The sequence below is a fragment of the Rhipicephalus microplus genome, chromosome X (assembly GCF_043290135.1).
Source record: "Rhipicephalus microplus isolate Deutch F79 chromosome X, USDA_Rmic, whole genome shotgun sequence".
Lineage (NCBI taxonomy): Eukaryota > Metazoa > Arthropoda > Arachnida > Ixodida > Ixodidae > Rhipicephalus > Rhipicephalus microplus.
The window spans coordinates 333,077,758-333,099,867 of NC_134710.1; the positions used below are offsets into that span (position 1 = coordinate 333,077,758).

The 22,110-nt window shown below is 43.6% G+C and overlaps 1 protein-coding gene across 1 annotated transcript in view; it reads right to left on the reverse strand.

Moving 5' to 3' along the window:
• Positions 1–22,110, reverse strand: part of LOC119161237 (cytochrome P450 4c3) — a 68,829-nt gene that overhangs the window by 16,665 nt on the left and 30,054 nt on the right. Inside the window, exons 5-9 of the mRNA XM_037413611.2 lie at positions 21,114–21,183; positions 20,859–20,985; positions 18,977–19,183; positions 15,409–15,582; positions 1,039–1,105 (exon numbers count right to left, since the gene is read on the reverse strand). Of these exons, the coding sequence (XP_037269508.1) occupies positions 1,039–1,105; positions 15,409–15,582; positions 18,977–19,183; positions 20,859–20,985; positions 21,114–21,183 (645 nt within the window). The remainder of the gene's footprint in view (positions 1–1,038; positions 1,106–15,408; positions 15,583–18,976; positions 19,184–20,858; positions 20,986–21,113; positions 21,184–22,110) is intronic.

Below are 22,110 nucleotides of genomic sequence, written 5' to 3' on the forward strand. Positions count from 1 at the left end.
GAAGCATGATAATGATTCCGAAGGGTTGGTCCTGCCTTCCCATCCTATAGACAAAATCGAATGGATTCATTTTTGCAGCCCAATTTCATGGATTGAAAGGAGAGTCACCAACAGGAAGGCGGCGGGAGCGAAGGGAGTTCCGCCCACATGATTTCCACGGTAGCCTTCGTAGAACCACCTCTGATTTTTCCTTCTTCCCATTTTATCTATCTCTTTCCTTTCTAACCTTCTAATCACCTTCTCTAAACCGGTCTTGAAACTATCACCAACGGCTCAAGTCGCTTCTTTTCGAGGCTCCTGCGCACGTGGCCCAGCCGCCCTGCTAGTTACCGCGCAGCGAAGAACTCACTTTCCATTTAGAGTCAGCCGACGAAGATAAGAAAGCAATTAACCATCTGCAAGTGGAGCTCGCTGTAATTCTTTCTTTTTTTTCTTCAAACCACAGCGTTTACTTAAAATGTGATCGCAAGCGTACGCAGGCATGTGGCGGGCTGCCGTGGCGGCCGCCGCAACTATGCAACTCAGGGTGCTCCACTAAGCCAGTGGCGATTAATTTCGGGCATATGGCGTGCTCATTCGGGTCAATGGGATCATTTGGAGAGAAAAAGAGAAACGATTTCTACCTCACTGAGTTAATGAATTAACCGTAATTACAAGCCGCATGCTGCGGTACGAAATTTTGCGCGCGTGTTCGCGGGAGCCTCGGCTGCCGATCCACATCGTTCGATCATTGTGAAGAAGGTTTGCTAGTGCGCTTCAGGAGAACATAAAAATAATTTTTTCTCCCTGCAAGGTGAAAACTGTGTCGTTTTTATATTTGACATTTTCTAAATGTACGTTGCCGATGCTCTAAATGATGCCGGCGCTTTCTATGAAGTTAACTACGGCTGTGAACACACAAAGCACTCGAAATCAAGCACTCCAAAAGTGAGCTTCCTAACAGGTTCAAAGCGTAGTAAAATGAACACATGTTAACGAAAATTAATTAGGAAAGAAACTCTTTCTTCACTTGACGAAATAAATAAGAGTAGAGCTCACAAATTACGGCATCTTCTTCACACTTTCTAGAGATGAATGGAACTGATGGATACAATCTCTGGGACTCCTGCAAGAAAAGGCGGTACATTTCAATAGCGGTACAAAGAGAGCACAATGTGTTTAGACTTCAGAATTATTTCACTTCATTAAACATAGGCCAGCAGTGAAATGCATGCAATAATAAAATCAATAACAAAAGATTGTAGACCCTATATCCAGATTTTGGCGAATAAAGTCCCCTTTAAAGAAGTGTTTCCAGTCCAACCAATTGTTTTGCGTGCACCTATAAGTTTTATTTTTTAAACATAATAAAGAGCGCTCCTTTTTTTACCAGGTTTTGCTCCGGGTGAGACCGTGCTGCATGCAAAATAAAACAACCATTTTTGTTTTATGGGGCACCAAAAAAGGATAGTGACGTTTCCTTAGACTCCGAGAGATGTTTCCCGGTGAAAAAGACGGACGAAGTGCTGCTTCACCACTTCCTTTCATTGTCCCGTGTTTAGCGCTCTATTTTGCTACGTTGATGATGTACTATCGGCATCAAATGAAACCCGAACAGCGGAGCGCGTGTTTCAAGCGTGAGAAACAGTATAGTGTTGGCCGTGCAGTCATCACCTTTCACAGGCGTGCACATCCAGTTCGGCAGCACTGCGCGATCCTCCAATAGAGTGTGTTATCCCTGTTTCTGCCCCAGTTTTTGTATGGTGATAATGGTGGCCATCATGGGTGTATTTGGTTGTATCACTCGCAATCCCTTGCTTTTACTTCAGCGTCACCATGCAATCAGTGTCTTGGCAAAATAAAAGAAAAAGGGAAATATAATCGCTTGGCGGTTCATTTTAAAACAATCATCGTATCTCGTTCGCCAGCGCTGCTTCACCTACACCCTTTTTTCAGAGACCGACCGGAAAGGCTTCACTTTAACTGGAAATGCCGAACGCTTCTTCGTAACAGAGACCGCAAATGGTTTCGCTTTACCGGCACGAAGTGAAACAGCGTGAAATTGCCAGCATTGTGAACCGAGTTTTGTCTACTATAAATAGAATTTTGTCAGGCGTTCCGTTATTATGGGCTACATGATGACAAACCGTGCTACAATACTCGCCTTCGGCTGCAGTAGTTTACCTCTGTATGTTTTAAAAATTTTGTTCCTTTCAAATACTATTACCATACCTGGAACACAAGCAGAAATGTTGCACTATAGGGGGATCACGCAGTGCTGCCACACCGGATGTGTGGGCCTGTCTGTGTCAATGACTGGTGGACGGCACGCAATATGTCATTGATAAGGCTTGTGCCACACGCTGCGCTGTTTGCGTTTCATTTGATGCCGATAGTACCTACCAGTACAAATGAGCACTGTATAGTACAGTCTGAATACGGCTAACTTCAAGTCTGGCCTCACCGTCCCAGAGTCCCCATCGCTTTATACAGTGTTGGACACTGAAGGTTGCGAGCGTTCTCAACATTTTTTGTGACATACACCACGTATTTAGACTTATTATCAAACCTTTAGCCTTGTCAGAGCACTATTAAAGATGACAGTCTTTCTTGGGGACCTTCAACGAAAACATTTTTCTTTGTCTTTCTGTCTGTCTGTTTCTCTGTACATTTGTCTGTTTGTCCACTCTTAATAGCATCGGTTATTTGAAACGGCCGACCCCATCCGCAGCGCCCACCTATGTTCAAGATTCAGCGTTCATACTTGTACAATTGTCGATTAAAAAAGCAATTGCGCGTGTCTGGGGCCCCATAACAAGACGTATATATTCTGCATGTGCGCCTTTTACTAGGAAAGGCATGCATAAGTAACTTTAAGGACCGTAGCGCTTATCACGCTGCGCTGACCTTCCAACGCTTGCACGGAAAGGCGAGTGTTTCCAACGCTTTGCTAAAACGAGATGGTGGTGGCACCTACCCGTCGCCTTGCGTTCTACATCTTATCACCTCTGAGGCGGGCGTGCACACCCGTCTTGGAGCTACATGCTTTGTTTTGGAAAAAAACTGCCAGATGGCTATCATTTCTCACGTGTGACGTGACTTGATGCGCTCGTTCGCCTCCGCTGCACGCTCGAGGCACTCTAACGCAGCGCCTCCAGAATACCATTCACCAATTTTCTTGAGCAGAACATGAAAGAAATGTATTGTTCACTCTCTCCACATGCAATACTATCATCTTTCGACGACATTTGCAGATTAAATGCAGATGCGGGGCCAATTTTTAAGCTTGGTAGCAGGTGCTTTGATCTCCCAAAGCGCTACCCTCAAGGCTATTGTAGTACAAATAGGTGTCTGTAGCAGTTTTTCCTTTAAAAGCATGGCTGACAGTTCAACATGCGAGATTCACCGTCCACGATATTATGTTTAGAAGCAGTAATGCGTCTTCTACTACGTGGTTGTCTGTTTCCTACACTCGGGGCTCCGCTTGCAATATCTGAGCTGTATACACCAAGGCCACGCAGTGCAATAGTGAATGTGCTTCAATAACGTAATGCAGCGTTTCGTGCGATCACAAGTCGCTAGAGAAAGTTCTTTACAGGCTAGCAATATTGGTTACACTCAGAAAGCGAATGATAGAAGGGATTCTCACAGTGTAATTATTAGATATGTAGTTGCATGGGGCAAACTTAGTTTTCGAGTCGCATGCAGCGCTGTCCTATTCACGTGCTTGCCTATACAACGTATGCTAGCGATATATGTCTCTCATGCTGGCTTTAAACTTCATTTATTTCAACAGAAAAAAAGAGAATGAGGCACAAAAAAAAACACATGAACGCATCATGAGCAATATGTACCCATGATACAATATTCTTGTGAAGCAAGCATCACGCAAGAAATTTCCGGTTTCAGCTTCTTGATGATTCTCTATCACCAGATGCATAATTTAAGAAGCCTTTAAATGATTACATTGTGCAGAGCAGACATCACGCTGGCCCCGCCGCGGTGGTCCAGTGGCTAACCCCCGAATGCAGAGATGGTACTTGACTCGTACTTGACTCGTTCTTGACTCAAGACAGTCTTGCCGGTCGCCATAAATCGTTCTCGAATTTGCGGATGACTTGAAGGCGACTTGGCTCGGTCGAAGTCAGGACAAGTTTCAAGTCAGCTGTGGGGCTAGCTTGAAAGCGACTTTGTGCGTTATTCCAATATGGCCACCTCTCGATTGGACATCGCGTGAAAGGTGTCCGCTTTTGAGTTTGCTTGCCTCGCCATAAGCGTAGCATTTTTTGAGGCGCACTGCCTGCCGAAGATTCTTGGAACCGCTTTACGTGACCAAGGAAATCCGATGGAGTTGTACGACGAGCAACAATTCCACGCTAGGTACAGATTCATGAAAAACGCCGTGGGGCGGCTGCTCGTCATGTTGCCCCTCCGTGAATGTGGGGACAACCGAAGACAGCCCGTGCATCCAGTGTTACAGCTACTGATGGCTCTGAGGTTTTACAGCGCTGGCACATTCCAACCAGTCACCGGAAATTTCGTCCGCATTCTGTAACGGACAGTGTGCCGTGCAGTCGGAAAAGTTACGCTACTCATCACGAAGCACCTGTACGCGATGCTGGTGCGCTTTCCGCAGCCGGCGGACTGTTATGAAGTGGCTGAGTTCCCTTGCGTTACAGGTTGTGTCGACTACACACACGTGCGTATTAATAGCCCCGGTGTCGACAACGCCGAAGTGTTCCGTAACCGCAAAGGCTATTTCTGTTTTTCTATAACACGACGACAATTCCCGTGTCTTTCGGTAAAAAAAAAAAAGTTGACTCGGGGCAGTGTCCGTGTGCCTCGTCTATCCTTTCGTCCCGTCTAGGGCGCTGTTTCTCGCTCAGAAAGACATCGCTTGTAGCACAATGCTACGTAAAATTACACACACATAAAAAAGAGGCGCCCCTATCCCGGCTTTTTTTATCCACGTCACCATCATGCAGCGATACATTGCTGCACCGCGCGAGACAGAATTCTGCTGAGGGCAATGTCCTGACCCCCGCTTTTTCTCTTGTTTACCAAGATCAACAAAAGGATACGAATCAAATTTGTTGCCAGAACTTGTTTTTTTTTTCATAATAACTGCGACCTAGCCCATTACAGGCATGCACACAGGCGAACAGAAAGGCAAATACCCTGAAAATCACGTCACCTCTTGAGCTAGGTCAGCACAAATACATGTCATGGCGTTCGATTGAGAAAAAAAAACGACGAAAGAACCCAACGCGATGCTTGTTTCGCCTCCAAACAAGCAACCGTGGAGAAACGCACCGCATTTGGGTAGCCACTAAAACCAGCGGGCAACGAACGCTTTACAGAAGCAACACTGCGCATCGCTTTGGTGGCAGGCACCACGTGCCGCTCGTTAGCCGTAAAATGGCAAGAATATGCTTGTGGTCCTTCGTTTTTATAGTTATTTTAAAGCGTATGGTCTTTTTTTGGTGTAATGCGTGCCTATCGCGAACAACTTCATTATTACCCTCGTTAGCAGGCGAGCAGCGTGTTCTTGCTCTGAAGCTCGTTTTTGACTTGATCAAGCAAGACAGCCTGAGCATCTATGAAACGCGAAGGCTGACTTGGGCGTTTTGAAGTCCGCTGCTTGCTTCACGCCGACTTGCCCAAGTTAAGTTGAAGTCGCGAGCCAAGTAACATCTCTGCGTTCGGGGGTAAGGTACTCCGCTGCTGACCCACACGTCACGGGAACAAATCGCGGCTGCGGCGGCCGCATTTCCTATGGAGGCGGAAAGGTTGCAGGCCGTGTGCTCAGATTTGAGTGAACGTTAGAGAACCCCAGGTGGTCGAAATTTCCGGAGCCCTCCACTACGGCGTCTCTCATAATCATATGGTGGTTTTGGGACGTCAAACCCCACATATAAATCAATCAGAGATCATGCTGCTGCTAGTGAAAATAGATTTATTTACATAACGTATGAAGCTCCTCGTTTTGTTTATGCTAATACAAAAACGATAGTTTATTTTTTATGACAAACCAAGGTTTCGCTGATCAAACCTAATGTGCTAATAGTAGATCACTAAGCTGCGCACGTGCGCAATGTCCGTATTGCTGCCAACTTGCGCAAGTACATTGTGTCTCGTTATAACTCGAGAAGCGTACACACACGCACACACACACACACACACACACACACACACACATATATATATATATATATATATATATAGGAAAAATAAGTATACGCCTCTAAAAAACTGTTTATTGGTGACGTTGCCATCGGAGACCGATCTTCATCAGACGAAATTTCGTTGGCTCCGACGCGTTTTTATGCCAACTTCCAGCCGAAAAAGAGCGAGAGAAAAAGAAAAGAAAAAAAAAGAAAAAAAGAAAGCGAGAGAAAAAGAAAAATCTACATATACCAGTGGCCCACTACCCATCATGCACTCATAAGCAGCCGAACGGCCAGGTGTGCGTACTACGCATAGAGCGTGCCTTAAAAAAAAGAAAAAGAAATAAGAAAAAAAGAAAAAGGAAAAAAAGAAACAACAAAAAACGCACCTGGGCAAGTGCCAATACCACCCATTATACACTGATAAGTAGTCAAACGACCACGTTTGCGTACTATTAATGGCAGGTCTGAGCATATTAACTGCGGAAACCACCCATTCGATTCCGTAAAGGTCACAGTCTTACAAAGCGGTTTCTCTAGCACAAGGGAACGTGAACAGCGCGAATCATACATGATTTATAAATTTAATACATTTAAAGCTGGTCTAAATAACACTCCAGGCATACTTTCTTCAATTTGCGCTCTGGAAGATTCGGGATAATATTTATCTCAACCAAACGTTTTAGTTTTCTTTTTTTCTTTCCTTCTTCTTCTTCTCTCTTTTTTGGTTTCCGTAATTACCATTTTTCTTCTCTTCTGATTTCGCCCGGAGCACGTGTTCAGGCGTGCGGCATGGGCACGCGCATTTCTAGAAAGGTGGACCACTGTCGAAGAATCCTTAACCCCCCCCCCCCCCCCCCCTCAAAGAAATCACTCACCAGACAACCAAGTGAAACGACACATTCAACCCCCGAGGTAAAAACTTGAAAAAGAACCTCCAGTATATATTTAATATTCTTGAGCCACAGACCGGAGATCGTAGCTACGTGGCATGTGCATATCCTGCACGTGCGGAGCTTTAACACGCGTAGCGCTTGTTTGCTGTTCTTCTCTCCTTTTTTTCTTTTTTCCCCTTTTTCCTTTTTTCCTTTTTTTTAAATTTATCACATCGTTCTGACGTAGCCCTCCTCACCAGGCTTCAAGAGCAACTATGGAGGGGAAGAACAGGTGGAATGCGACAGCAACAATGATCGCAATTGTAATGTACTTTGGTATCCGGGAAAGCTGATGAGAGGTGAATCTGAGGAGTCAAACTTTTCATCACTGGAATTTGCTTAATTTAGCCCCCTGGACCAAAAAACTTGCCATGGTTGTATATTGTTTACCACTCGTGTTTTGCTTTTTTTTACAAAATGCACTTGCCATTAATAGTACGCAAACGTGGTCTTTTGACTACTTATCAGTGTATAATGGGTGGTATTGCCACTGGACCAGGTGATTTTTTTTCTTTTTTCTCTCTTTTTTCTGTTTTTCTTCTTTTTCTTTTTCCTTTTTCTTTTTTTTAATGCACGTGCTATGCGTAGTGCGCACACCTGGCCGTTCGGCTGCTTATCAGTGCATAATTGGTAGTGGGCCACTGGTATATGTAGATTTTTCTTTTTCTCTCGCTTTCTTTTTCTCTTTTTTTTCTTTTCTTTTTCTCTCGCTCTCTCGGCTGGAAGTTGGCATAAAAACGCGTCGGAGCCTACGAAATTTCGTCTGATGAAGATCGGTCTCCGATCGAAACGTCACCAATAAGCAGTTTTTTAGAGGCGTATACTTATTTTTCCTTAATTCTACGGCAACCGAAGCCAGACTCTTTATATTATATATATATATATATATATATATATATATATATATATATATATGTATATATATATATATATATATATATATATATATATATGTTTGGGGGCTCTAGACTTGATAAGACATAATTGAAAAAATATAACTGCGCTAAAGACGAGACACCAGAGTCGACGGGACGATCGCACACTAACAACTGATTCATTGAAATATACACCACTCTTATGAAACAAGCTAAACGCGTGCGCAGTGACAGTCATGACCACGTGATAAGATGCATCACCCCTAATACTCCTATCGAAAAAAAATCCAGCCGAGAGGGCCCATATACTTGCTATCGCAATAAAAGGAATACATGCTCTTTCTTGGAAAGATACCCGGATGTGTAGCTGACGCACTTATCAGGCCCGTGTCTAGCTATCCAAGAGGCCTCGAAAACTTTTCGCGCCCTTCGGTTTTTGGCTCGCCCGATCTCCTTGGTACTATGAAGATGGGCTTGCATTCCTGCGTGCCTGCGCCCCAACGAACTGGTAGGCACTTCGCACTTCCGTCTCCTAATGAATTTGCATGCTCCATCAAAGGCTTGCTAATACATCTTCTGGACTTCTCCACGTAAACCATTCTACATGAAGTTGCCGTCACTTAGCATTGTGGTATTCCTTGGCCCCTATATTTGTGGAAAGAAAAGGTGGGGGAGGAGTCGGCAGAGCACGTAAGCGTGCGTGCGCACGCGCGTGTGAACGTGCGCTCAGCTTTCATTTTTTCTTGTTTTTAAAGGTGAATAACACCACATGGTTTATTTCAATATGCGCGTTATCAGCTGAAAAGTGACTTGTTGGGGAGCGTGTCAGTGCACGCTATGTTGGGGTCGATATCAGCAACGGTCAGATAAGCGGGCTTATCAAGCGTTCCCACTCCAGTGAAGAATGTGTGCACTCCTACGCCTTTGTCTGTTTCCACTATCTCAACCATCAAGTGGTCCCCATACGTCGTCTGGGTGCTCAGAACATCGTTGAGAGTTCCACAGCAAATCTGGTTCAAGTAGGACTTCTGCAATGTTGTGAACGGGTGTTGCCTCATCAGCATTCTATAATGATTAAGCAAATATTGCTATATTGGGAGCTACCTGGATGCGCACATGTAATCACATGTTTTCCAGTACATTTGCGGTCGAAGCAGAAGGCACTCCGAAGTCCACTGTGAATGGGCAATGGTACCAAGATACAATACCATTCTTATTTATTACCACCGTGGTAGCTTACGGCTAGCATATTGCACTGTTAAGAACAATAACGTGCATTTGATTCTCTCTGTGGAAGCTACATTTCTACTAGAATGAAGTGAACATAGGTGTACACACATAAGAATTCAGTGCACGTCAAAGGAAAACTAAAGAGCAAAACGAATTTTCGCGCATTGGTCAAGTAATATTTCCCAATTCTGAAAACACCACTCTTTACGTGACATGACGCTTGGTACGCCAGAAAATGCGCAGAAAAAAATTGCAGGTGGTGACACCACTGTGAGATTCCCGCGCCAAACACACTGGTGTAGTAAATTTTGAAGTCATCTACTGGGTACTTATTAACTTCAACTAAATAAAAATAAAGTAAATTGTCATCTGTGGCTGCCATAGATCAAGTGTATGAAATTTCGAAAACTTTAATAAAGCCAATGTCGCGAAAGTACGAAAAATACATTTTGTAATTTGTTACGCCATGTGCGGTAATTTCGATGCGAAGTTTAAGGGGGTATGGTAGCGGAAATTGTATATGTCAGTTTTAGCGTAATATCTTAGAAATGGCTGCAATTATTCCCATAACATTTTACGTGCTCAAAAAAGTTGCCACTGGGAATCAAGTGGCGTTTTTTTATGCCTAGGTTGCTTATCCTTCCTATGGCCCACTCCCAAATTTTAAAAGGGGTTCACTTATTCATTTTACCTTTCTTCTACAACTACCTTTACAACTAACCATATTCAGCCGTGTTACTGTAGAGACCAATAGGTTACAACTGAAGTAAACAAATATTATTACGTTTTTCATGAAGTAGTTGTAAAAAAAATACTGCTTCCACAACGCCACGGAGGGTGCGTATTCTTGTGTAAATTTTTACAGCTTCAGTTTTCATAAAATCAGCAAATCATTAGTTAAGATTCTTTCTAATTTGATGTAGCCCGCGCATATGAAGTTCCATCGATATCAATTCAATGCTTTTTTGAGAAAATGTACATTGATGTTGAAAAATTTCCAGAATATGGAATTTGAAGAAAACGAAGTTTTACGTGCGCATACTGCTTGCACCGAAGGGCGCGTGGCGCACTTCGGCGCCAGGTTCCTGGCGGATAGAAAGGTGGATGGACGTGTTTTGCGAGGGCTCCCGATCGACTGCGCAGATAAGTGTTTTTGCATGTTTCGAGCTTGCTTTCATGATTAATAAGGCAGCAGTGTAAACCTTTATAGTAGTTATTACATTGTAGGTCTTTTGGGGGAGTCAGTCACCTGTTATTCACTTATTTGTGTATGTGTGTTTTTTTCTCCTGCCACCGTATGGTGGGGGTGCAAGTACATTGAACACGAAATATTTTGTAGTAGAGCTTAGACTTTTTTTGCTTAGAACAGGGTTCGTCAAACACCGCGTTTTGTATTACTGATTTGGACAATTCAGCAGGACAATTAGTGTCGAAAAGACATGGTTAAAAAAGACTGTAAGATGTTCAGGATGTGAGGTGGGCTTCAGAATCAAGAATAGTGCGGACGCGAATGCAGAGGAAGCTAACGCCATGTGTAGGCAATGTGAGGTCATGGGAAAAAAATGGGAAAATGATGGTTGCTCAGAGTGAACTGCTGATGAGAATCACCAGGCTGGAGACTGCGTTGGCGACAGAGCAAGAAAAAACGAGGGCTATAAGAGAAAGACGTTGGTAAGCCGAGAAGGCACTAGCGAAGGTGAACAAAGAAGCGGCCGATGTAGAGAACGATAGGGCACCGACACCCAAAATGGCGAAGAAGAAAGCAAAAACAGGTTCGCAAAAAAACAGATTCAACCGGTTTAATGACATGACCCAGCTTCAGTGAAGTAGTAGGGGAGGTGGTGAGGGGACAAAGCAGCCGCCTGTACACGCACAAGAAACCTCCAGGTGCGGAACACTAGGAAAAACGTCGAAGCACGTGATAATTGCCGCGGACTCGAATGTAAATCGATGCGCAGAAGCAATCAAAGAGAGCGCTAGAGGTGACAAGAAGGTTTCAGTAGAGACGTTCTCGGGGCTTAAGCTGGAAGCAGCAATGAGGACAGCGAGCCCAAAACTCACAACTAAAACTAATGAACGAAACATCGTGATAATTTCTGGTGGTATAAATGATGCCCTTAATGAAGAATCGGCAGCACTAGCGACCACACCGGCGAGAAGGGTCGATGGCATGCGCGCCATTTCCCCTCAGGTACAGGTTGTGATATGCACGATACCGTAGGTACCGGTGCGTGACCGCAACCAGAAAAGTGCGGTTGCCGGCGCAAACAAATAGATATGGCAGATAATACGAGAGAAAGGCTTTGAGGTAGTGCAAATAAACAGAGAGATGCATAGGTGGGGTGGTTTTTAACGAGACAAAATTCATTTCGATAGAAGGCTAAGTCACGAGGTGGTTTGGTGACTTGCAGGACGCGCAGTAGCTTTTTTGGAAGGCACGTGGGCCCTTCGGGGTCCAAGATAGCTAGTAACGAGGAATGCTATCAGGGGGAATCTTTGACAGGTGGTATAGGCAAATACGATTCCAAAGTGGCGCCATTATCTAAGACACGCAGAGCCCGGAGGACAAATTAACGTAGGCACGAGAGCCCAACAAATTCAGACGTAGGGTATAATAACATGCATGGAGGCAGAAGTAGGTTGAAGTGAGGAGAGGCAGAAGAACAGATAAGGGAGAAGAAGCTGATAGTATATGGGTTTGTAGAAACACATCTTAGGGACATTGAAAAACCATCTAGCAGTCCGGACTATGCATTTCAATATTGTAATAGAACAGAAGGCGCAAAAAGATGGGTGGTATAGGGGCATTTATTCATAAAACACAGACTGGCAAATGGTCAAACAGGAGTGCAGGGAGCATTTATGGCTAAAATGAAAAGTGGCAAGGCAGATAACACTCCTGGGTTTTGTATACTTGTGGGCAGGGGCGAAACCCAGAGAGGAAAACCAATAAATGTTACAGTGCACAGAAAATGACATTGAATAATTAGGAGAACAGTGTGGGGTAATTATATTAGGATGTAATATTGTGCACGTAGATGATAAGGATGAATATACTGACTCAACAGGCAGAATGCCAAAAGATATGTGTGAAAGCCATGATTTAATCGTTTGCAACAGTACCGAAAAGTGCGAAGGGCAGATAAAAAAGGATGTGGGAAGCCTGAAGTCGACAATATATTACGCACTGATGTCACATAGAATGTATGATCGGCTAAGGGTGATGAGCACAGATGCATGTGGGCCCCGCCGCGGTGGTCTAGTGGCTAAGGTACTCGGCTGCTGACCCGGAGGTCGCGGGTTCAAATCCGGGCTGCAGCGGCTGCATTTCCGATGGAGGCGGAAATGTTGTAGGCCCGTGTGCTCAGATTTGGGTGCACGTTAAAGAACCCCAGGTGGTCGAAATTTCCGGAGCACTCCACTACGGCGTCTCTCATAATCATATGGTGGTTTTGGGACGTTAAACCCCCATATCAATCAATCAACAGATGCATGTGGGTCCAGAAGCTTAGGTAGTGATCACAAACGTATCAAGCTGAGTTTGAAATGAGTGAGAAATGAAAATGGGAAGGAGACATTCTGAGCAAACACATGGTAATATTTATTCAGAAAGGCAAATAGAAAGAGCAACTAAAGAGATTGAGAAAACAAACACCGAGGATACTAAAACAGAGTGGATGTACACACATCTAACTCGATTGTTTGAGTTGGAGCTTGCTAAGGTACGAGTCAAATTAACCGGGAAAAGGAGACTCTAAGCCAAAAGCTGATGGGAGGAGGAAGTTAAGATAGCCATAGCAAGATGTTAGGAAGCCTCCAGAGAACGCAGGTTTGCTAAAGAGAGGGGTGAATCGGAAGATTGTGCCGAAAAAAAGGATAACTTTTTGAGTTGCAGAAGAAAAGCGTTCAATCTGATCAGTGAGAACATTAAAAGAAAGGGGGCCTAATGAATGGCGGAAGTAAACAAAAACAATAGAAAAGCAGCTGCAAAGTTTTAGAACCACCTCAATTTTCTGAGTGATAAGCATGGAACAGAGGTTTATAACTACAGTTCAAGGGGCCTGACTAGAAGGGGATGAGGCAATAGAATATATAAGAACAATGATGACAGATAAATTTAAACAGCAAGAAAGCGCTGCATGCATCATACCAGATGAAGATGGACCAATTAGCGCAGTGGCTCCACTGGGACAACAAGAGTGGGAAAAGGCAGAGAATAGGGTTCTTAATAACACATCAACGATCCCTGACGGCTTCCCAATTATGCTAATAAAGAAACTAGGACCAAACTCCAGCCAAACATTAAGAGAGGCAGCGAGCAAAGCAATAATGGATGGTGAAGCCCCAATGGGAGGAAACTAAGCAGGATAAGCATGATCTATAAAGAAAAGAGGGACAAAGCTGATATAAAGAACTACCGTCCTATAACAGTGACATCAGTAGTTTACAGGCTGCGATGCAGATAGTAAAGACTATGGACATAAGGGGGGAGAATGAGGGGATGCTTGGAGGGCTAAGAAATGGGTTCCGTAAACAATGGAGGTTGAATGACAATATGTTCTCATTGATGCAGTGTATTGAAAGAGAGGGAAAATAACACAGGCCTCTGTGGCTGGCATTTGTATATATCAAGGGACTTTACGATAGTGTGATTCAAGAAGACTTGTGGGGAATACTGGACACACTAGATGTGAAAGATGGAATAATCCATCTGCTAAAGGATATCTATAAAAGTAACAAGGTATTTATAAAATGGGATGATGAGGTATCAGAACCTATAGAGATACAACGCGGCCTTCGAAAGGGATGTCCCTTGTCACCTTTGTTATTTTTACTGCATACAAGGACTAGAAGCCAAATTAGAGGGGAGTTAACTCGGCTTCAGCCTCTCTTTTTCCAAGCAAGGGAAACACGTTGAAAAGCCATTGCCAGCATTGATGTATGCAGATGATATAGTAATAATAGCCGACAACACGGAAGATCTGCCGAGATTGATAGACATCTGCAGTAATGAGGGAGGTAGGTTAAAATTGAAGTTCAGCTTTGAAAAATCGGCAATCATGATATCTAATGATAACGAAGGCAGTGAGCATAAGGTACAGGAAGTCACGCTAGAAATAGTCGATAAATACAAATATTTGGATGAATGGATAACTAACGGGGCGGAGTACCTAAGGGAGCACAAAAGATACGTAATGACTAAGGATAACAGGAATGCAGCGGTAATAAAAATTAGGGCACTGTAGAACTACAATGGGTATGAAGTTTTAAGAGAGATTTGGAAAGGTGTCATGGTCTTGGGTTTGACGTTCGGTAATACATTCTTGTGCATAAGATCAGAGCTTCAAGCAAGATTGAAAATTAAACAACGTGGCATAGGTAGACATGCTTTGGGAGCACACGGTAACATCCCAAATTAGGCGGTACAGTGTGACATGGGATGGACATCGTTCGAGTGCACGAAAGCTAGCAGCAAGGTAGAATTCAAAGAGCTATTGAGAAAACTGGGATAGGAGTGTTGGGCTAGGAAAGTTTTCAGCTACTTGTACATGAAGATAGGTGATACAAAATAGAGGAAGTGAACTCAAAATTTGTCAAGCAAGTATTTAGATAAAAGCAGAATACCAAGCCTAAAGGAAACATCGGCTAAGATGAAGGTGAAGGAAACAGAGAGGGACATGTCGAACATTGGAATGCTTACGAAATCATCACTGGAGACCTACCAAACTATCACACAGGAAATTGCAAAAGAAAAGATCCACGATAATTTCCAGAGTAGTTCTTTGCTGTTCGAGGCCAGAACGAGAGTATTGCGGACCAAGACGTACCAAGCCGTGGCAGGAGCGCTGTGTTCTGAACTGTAGAGTGTCTTCCTGCTTGTACCCATTTCCTATCTCCATTCACTCTCCAAATACTCTGTATGCTCATAAAACCACAAGAAGAACGAAGAAGCAGACGAAAAGAGTGTCACTCGCAACCAATTGCCAGAGATGCTCTTTCTCTATTGCTTCTTCGTTTTGTTAATGGGGTTTTATAGGCATCTAAAACTTTCAGTATGCTGCATCAACTAGTCCCGCCACAATATTTCCAAGGGAATATAAATATACGCTGAGTAATCATTCTGCTTTTCAATAAAGCTTCCGCTCTCTTTTTTTTATCTATTTTCAATCTGTCATAATGAAGTACTAAATTCATCCACGCAACGTATCATGTATTTCTCACCTTTAAGCAGCATTCCATGTACTTCATTTGTTTCAAGTCGTCCGATGTGACAGGCCGTGTCTTGTCGGAGCCAAATATCGTGTCCAGCTCTTGGTGTATGAGGTCTTGGTGCTCCTCATGGAGGGCAATAAGGTAGATGGCCCAGCTCATCCCCATTGCCGTAGTGTCATGGCCCTATAAATATATTGTACAAATGAAGGACAACAGAGCATACATTCAGATAGAATCAGAGGCTTCCGCAGTTCAATCAGTGAACTGCTTTTGGATACATGTCCGGAAAAAAACTTAAGGCACCACTGATTAACCCGCACCACATAGTTAAGCTACAAGAAAATGCCAACACTGCATGAAGCAAACTTAAAAGCATACGGCAGACCAGTGCTGCGCTGGTGTTCAGCGCTGGTCCTGTTCGTCAGTTGTTTTTTCCTGAGTTCGTTTTTTCGTAGAATTATTATGAGAACATAAACGCTTGAACTTTCTACAAATATTAATATCTGCGCCCGGAAATACACATCAATGTCGTGTATACAGCATCCGCGAAAGCTGTCAAGTATTTAAAGGGAAACAAGACAGATGTTTATTACAAATCACAGAATATTCATTGAGTGAATGATGGTGAGTGGGGCGAAGCTCGGTCCATCTGTCTGTCTGTCTGTCTGTCTGTCTGTCTGTCTGTCTGTCTGTCTGTCTGTCTGTCTGTCTGTCTGTCTGTCTGTCTGTCTGTCTGTCTGTCTGTCTGTCTGTCTGTCTGTCTGTCTGTCTGTCTGTCTGTCTGTCTGTCTCGAACGATCGTCGATCGTTCTCCTATCACACTAACCCCCACAAGCAGCGTGCTCCTCCACGCCATCTAGTGATCCATTCACGTAGATGGATGGATAGATAGATGTGGCTCCACCCTTTAGATCGGTCAGCGGCTAACGCCACCTAGCCGTAATACTTAGTTAACTAACCACTACATTTATCTTTTTCCCCTTTGAATAGTGAAGTTGGGGACTGGTACTTTGAAGTGAAGGACTTAATTTTCACTCTTGCATTGACTTAAGCCACTAATCAGATAACCTTCTTCTAGTTAATTCTACCCGCTTAAAGTCTATTTTGCCCTCCCTGCCCCTAAACCTCAGTGCTTTGAAAAACTCTGCGTCATCATCCTGAACAATTGGGTGAAGCCCTTTACAGAACATTATCAAATGTTTGGCAGTTTCCTCCACCTCTCCACATGCGCTGCATACCGTGTCTACCCCTTCGTATTTGGCCCGATATGTCTTGGCTCGCAATACTCCCGTCCTGGCCTCAAACAGTAGAGAACTACCCCGAGTATTATCATAGATTCTTTCCTTGGCAATTTCCTGCTTAAACGTTCGATAGATCTCTAGTGCGGACTTCTTAATCATGCCAACTCTCCACATGTCAGTCTCCGTTTCTTTCACTTTCTTCGTAACCGATAGTTATTTTTGGTTTGGCCACCTGCTGTTTTCTAAGTATTTACCAGTCAATTTCCTCGTTCGCTTCCTCCATTTTCTATCGACATTCTTCATGTACAAGTAGCTGAAAACCTTCCTAGCCCAACGCTCCTCCCCCATTTCTCTCAATCGCTTCTCAAATTTTATCTTGCTGCTAGCTTCCCTGCCCTCAATTGATGTCCATCCCATATAACCTTGTACTCTTTGATTTGGTGTATTCCCGTGAGCTCCTAAAGCAAGCCTACCTATTCCACGTTGCTTAATTTCTAATCTTGCTTGAACTTCTGATCTCATGCACAAGACCGCATTGCCGAAAGTTAGATCAGGAACCTTGACCCCTTCCATATTCCTCTCACAGCAACATACCTATTGTAATTACACAGTGCTCTATTTTTTATCACTGCTGCACTTCTGTTACCTTTAGTGTTGACGTACATTTCGTTTTCACTTAGGTACTCTGTCCCATTGCTTATCCATACGTCCAGATATTTGTATTTATCTGTTATCTCTAGAGTGACTTCCTGTATCTTAAGCTCACAACCTTTAATATCATTAAAAATCATGACTGCTGATTTTTCTTTACTGAATCTGAAACCTAACCTATCTCCTTCATTACGGCAGATGACCATCAATCTCTACAAATCTTCCTTGTGGCTGGCCATTAGCACTATATCATCTTTGTACATTAATGCTGGTAGTGCCTGATCAATGAGTTTTCCTTGTTTGACGAAAGAGAGGTTGAAGCCAAGTCCACTTCCCTCTAATTTGGCCTCTAATCTTTGTAGGTACGTCATGAATAACAAGGGTGACAAAGGACACCCCTGCCTAAGCCCCCGTTTCACCTCTGAGGGCTTGGATAGCTGTTTTTCCCACTTTATAACTACCTTGTTACTTTTATAGATTTTCTTTAAAAGATTAGTGACTCCATCTTCTACAGCTAGTGTGTCCAGTATTCCCCACAAGTCCTCTTGAACCGCGTTATCTTACGCTCCCTTGATATCCAAAAATGCCAGTCACAGGGGCCTTAGTTCCTTTTCTGCTATTTCGGTGCACTGCGTCAGTGAGAACAGATTGTCTTTCAGCCTCCTGGGTTTCCGAAACCCATTCTGCAGTTCTCCCAGCACCCCCTCATCCTCTATCTATGCCTGCAGTCTTTCCTTTATAATCTGCATCGCCAACCTGTGGACATCAGACCATTGATTCCACTGTTATAGGATGGTAGTTGCTTATGTCAGCTTTGTCCCCCTTTCCTTTAGAGATCATGCTCATCCTGTACTGCCGCAGCGCAGCGCCATCTAGTGAACATTGTGAGAAGCGACCGGGGGGGACTACGACGAACAACGACGGAGAGACTCAGCCATAACGTTAGGAGCTTCACCCCTAGAAATCAGATCTCACAAAACCATCATACACACCGTTTACTGCGGATCCTGAACACGCTCTGGTAAATGTGAAACGGCCCTTGGAGTTTCTAAAGATCCTCTAGTACATATAATAGCACTTGCACATTAATTCGGTCATTGTTCAACAATTATTTCATTGAGTCTGTTTGAACCAGCCAAGCACGCGTATATTTTGAAAATGTGTAATAGACTTGTCTAAGAAGTACGTTTCCCGTGTGTGCGTGTGTGTGTGAGGGGGTATTTTGCCAACTCGGGGCTTTAACTCGCTTTTAGCACCAAGTTATCTTTTAACCGTCTATGCATTCATCACAACTCTGTTGCATAACTACTGCTCGACTCATTGTTCGAAGATGGCTTTCTCAGAATATTTTGTAACGTGTCCAGCAGCATGAACGCGTGTTCCGGGTGTGGAAGTGACTATCAGCAGCACGTCACACTCCTCTTTTTTTCCTACCACCACTCGTTGTCTTACCACCTTATATTATTTGTCTCACTGATGTCGCGTCAATTCTCATAGCCACGCACAAGTTTGCAAAACTGTTATTCAACCAATGCAGCGAAGCTGAGACAAGTTAATCGGATCTGTAGGTGCATGATTTCAAGACCAATTGGTATGATGTCACAGCAGCATCAATCTTATGAAATTGCTGATGCAGTGTGCCACACAGTTTCCAGCATTCTGGTGTGCCAGTATGTATACTGTACCTCAAACATGAAAGTGTCGACTTCTTCTCGGACGTGTTCTTCGGTAAAATTTTCAGGGTCTTTGATGTGTTCTCGGAGAAGGATATCTAGGAATGGTTTCCTGGCTGTCCCTTTCAAGCCGTAGACGTCACTCTCACTGGCTGTTTCCTCGTAGGACTCCTGAAGTTCGGGACACGAGAGAATCTCTCGCTTTCGCTCACGGATAACCTGCAAAGTTATACACCGTTAAGGATGTTAATGTAGCCAGGGTACTGTGACAAACGTGCTCGAAAATCTTCAACAACAAAGTAAAAGCGGGATGGAGGAGAACATGAGCTTGTTGCTTTCATAGTTACCTATTTTGTAGCAGCAGACATCTGAAAATAAATAGACAGATCAATGAAGGCAATAAATAAAGATAATAAACCATACGATCTTCAATTAGTTAAGTCAGGCTGCCAAGACAAATGAGATAATTGAAGTCCTTTCTGCTAAGGGTTATCAAACCAGAAATTTCCTTCTAAACCTTTCTCAACTCTCGCTCTCTTTTCCTGCGAAGAGACAAATGCCGCTTTGATATTTCAAAAGAGTGAACTTTACTATGGCGGAGTAACAAAATTCGATCTAATTCGCCGTCAATACTGGTATAGTTGAAGGAGAAAGATATTTATAACACACAACTGAAATTACGCACCTAAAGATCTGGGCTTCAACCGCCTACGTATGCGACGCATAATTACTGATGTTCTTCAGGATATGTTCAGCTGAAAGGCGATATCACTACAAGAAGTGCCATAACGAAAGAGTAAAATAAGTGCGCGTAGAACTGATTACGTATCAGCATTACCCTTCTGTTTCGACACGGATATACAAAGAGCAAAAGAAATAAGCGGGCTTGCAACTGCCAAGGCATTACCGCCTACTCGTCATGAAGGAGTGGTTCCCCCGTGGCTGCTTAACAGATAAGTTATCGCGACGCTAAGCTCAAGGACGTGGGTTCAATTGCCGGCCCCACAAGTAGAAAAAAATTATTTCGCAGTCCCTCACTATTACTACTTCCATAATCATAGCATGGTTTTCAGCGCGCGTAAGACCTTAGCAGTCCGTATCATGAATCAGCGAATAGAGAGTAGTAAACAAAAGAGGAATGAACTAGTGAGAGCAAAGCGAAACGTGCAAAGGGAGCATATGCACACAAGTGTTGAAAGCAACGTGCTGCCAAAACAAACACTCAGTCTTTCTAGCGGTAGAAACTCTATAGAGATAGTGTTCAAACTGGGAGTTGTGGACTCTTGTGTTTGTGGAGAGTGATATACCGCTCATGCAGTCGTCAGCAAACGAGCAATGATCATTCGAGCACGTGGCTTGATGTTCTTTTTATGCATTGCGTATTCAAGCTCAAGTGTAGTAGGCGTTGAGGTGTGATTGTTCTCTCGATATCAGTTTTATCGCATTCGTTTGATAAAGGGTGATATTTTTAGCCCATAACAGCCGTATAACACCAACTGAGGGCCTCGCTCAGCAGTTATCTAGTTTACGCGTCTTGTCAAAAAAGAGACGTTGGACGACGCCTTGAAGACCGTGGCCGTGCCAATCTCGCCACTTAATTCCGAGGGCTGGAGTGGAGCGGCAGTGGCTGCTAGCGTCCGAACCACCACGTGCGTGAACTCGTTGTTCTACTGCTCGCTCCTCAAGCTAGGCATTACCTGCGCGAGAGGCGCGAGGTGGTGGTTGGCAAATGGTGATGATGATGATCCATGGCTATGATGATGATGGTACACGCTTAATTCACTGGAAAACGAACGAGCAAGATAACGCATGTTGATGAAGACAACACCATGTTAACAGACGCAGCGGATGCTAAATAGGTTTAAAGGAACGTTCATACAAAGTTTAATGTTACCTTCAATGTGAATTGATGAAGTTCTTTGACTTTCCGCGCAAACTCTCGTCCGGGCTTTGAAAGCTGGAATATCGCGTCTATCCAGTATAACGGTGTCTCTAGGCGCCGTGTGAAACTGTGACCAAGCCTGGAAACGTCGAAGAAATAGACATTCTTGAGTTATCTACGACGCCATCATTCAGGCAAAAATAGTTTGTGACAATCACTCTGAAATGCACATGGCACAAAGTTTCGAAAGTCATTCTAAAGACTTACACTTTAATGGCTTGAACATATTCCGAATCCTGGTTACTTTGAGCATTGATCGTGTAGCCCATAATCGTCTCTGAAAATCAAGGTTTTGATTTTCATTGCAGCAACGCCGAAACCTGTGCTGTCCGCGTCAACGCACAAATGTGAAATGTGAAACATGACTGCATAGGTCCACTTACACGTGTTCGTTCTGCATGAAAAGGGACAATGAAAAAACAACGCTTTTCACAGCGCGCATAATAAAAACACTGGGAGGCCATCAGGTATTAGTTTACCCTTATTTACAGATTAAGAGAACCTGTAGTGCGCTCTTCGCCTAGTTTTAATGATGGTATTTTATTTATATCGGCTAGAACAGAGTTCTTCAAATGTTCTACTGACTCCATATTCAAGCCGGTGCTTTATTACAGAAGCATGGTTCACTTAATGCGTGAAGTCAGGAACGAGCCCATTTGAAACTCAAGTCATGGATATAAAAATGGGCAGCCATAGATTTACCAAGGATTCATAGTACCTACTATTCGCTGAGCTGCACGAATGTTTCAAAGATTTTTTATGGGTAATGTAGCGTGCATTTTGTACCACCTAAAACACAACCAACTCTCTAAATGCACACCTTGTATTGTGACCTCAATGAAAACCACTTTTGTACCTTATGTTCCTTGATATTGAGTGCAACAACAAATAATGGAAATAATTGAGAAGGGAAGAAAGAAAAATTTTAATGAAGCACTAAGCGATTTATTCCGCCCGGCAACAGGACCACTAATTCGCAGGAGAATCTGAGAGCCATTGATACAAGCTTGAAAAAAAAAGAAAAAAACTGCTTGCTGACGCACACACAAGAAGAGAAGACGACGGACACTCTGGAACTAGCAAAAAGTTTAATGATACCACCCCAATAAATACCAGGAAAGCCAAGCGCGCATGTGTCGTGAATAATACATGTGTGATTCACAAAAGGAGAGGATGATATTCATAGCCACATTTTCAAAATAAT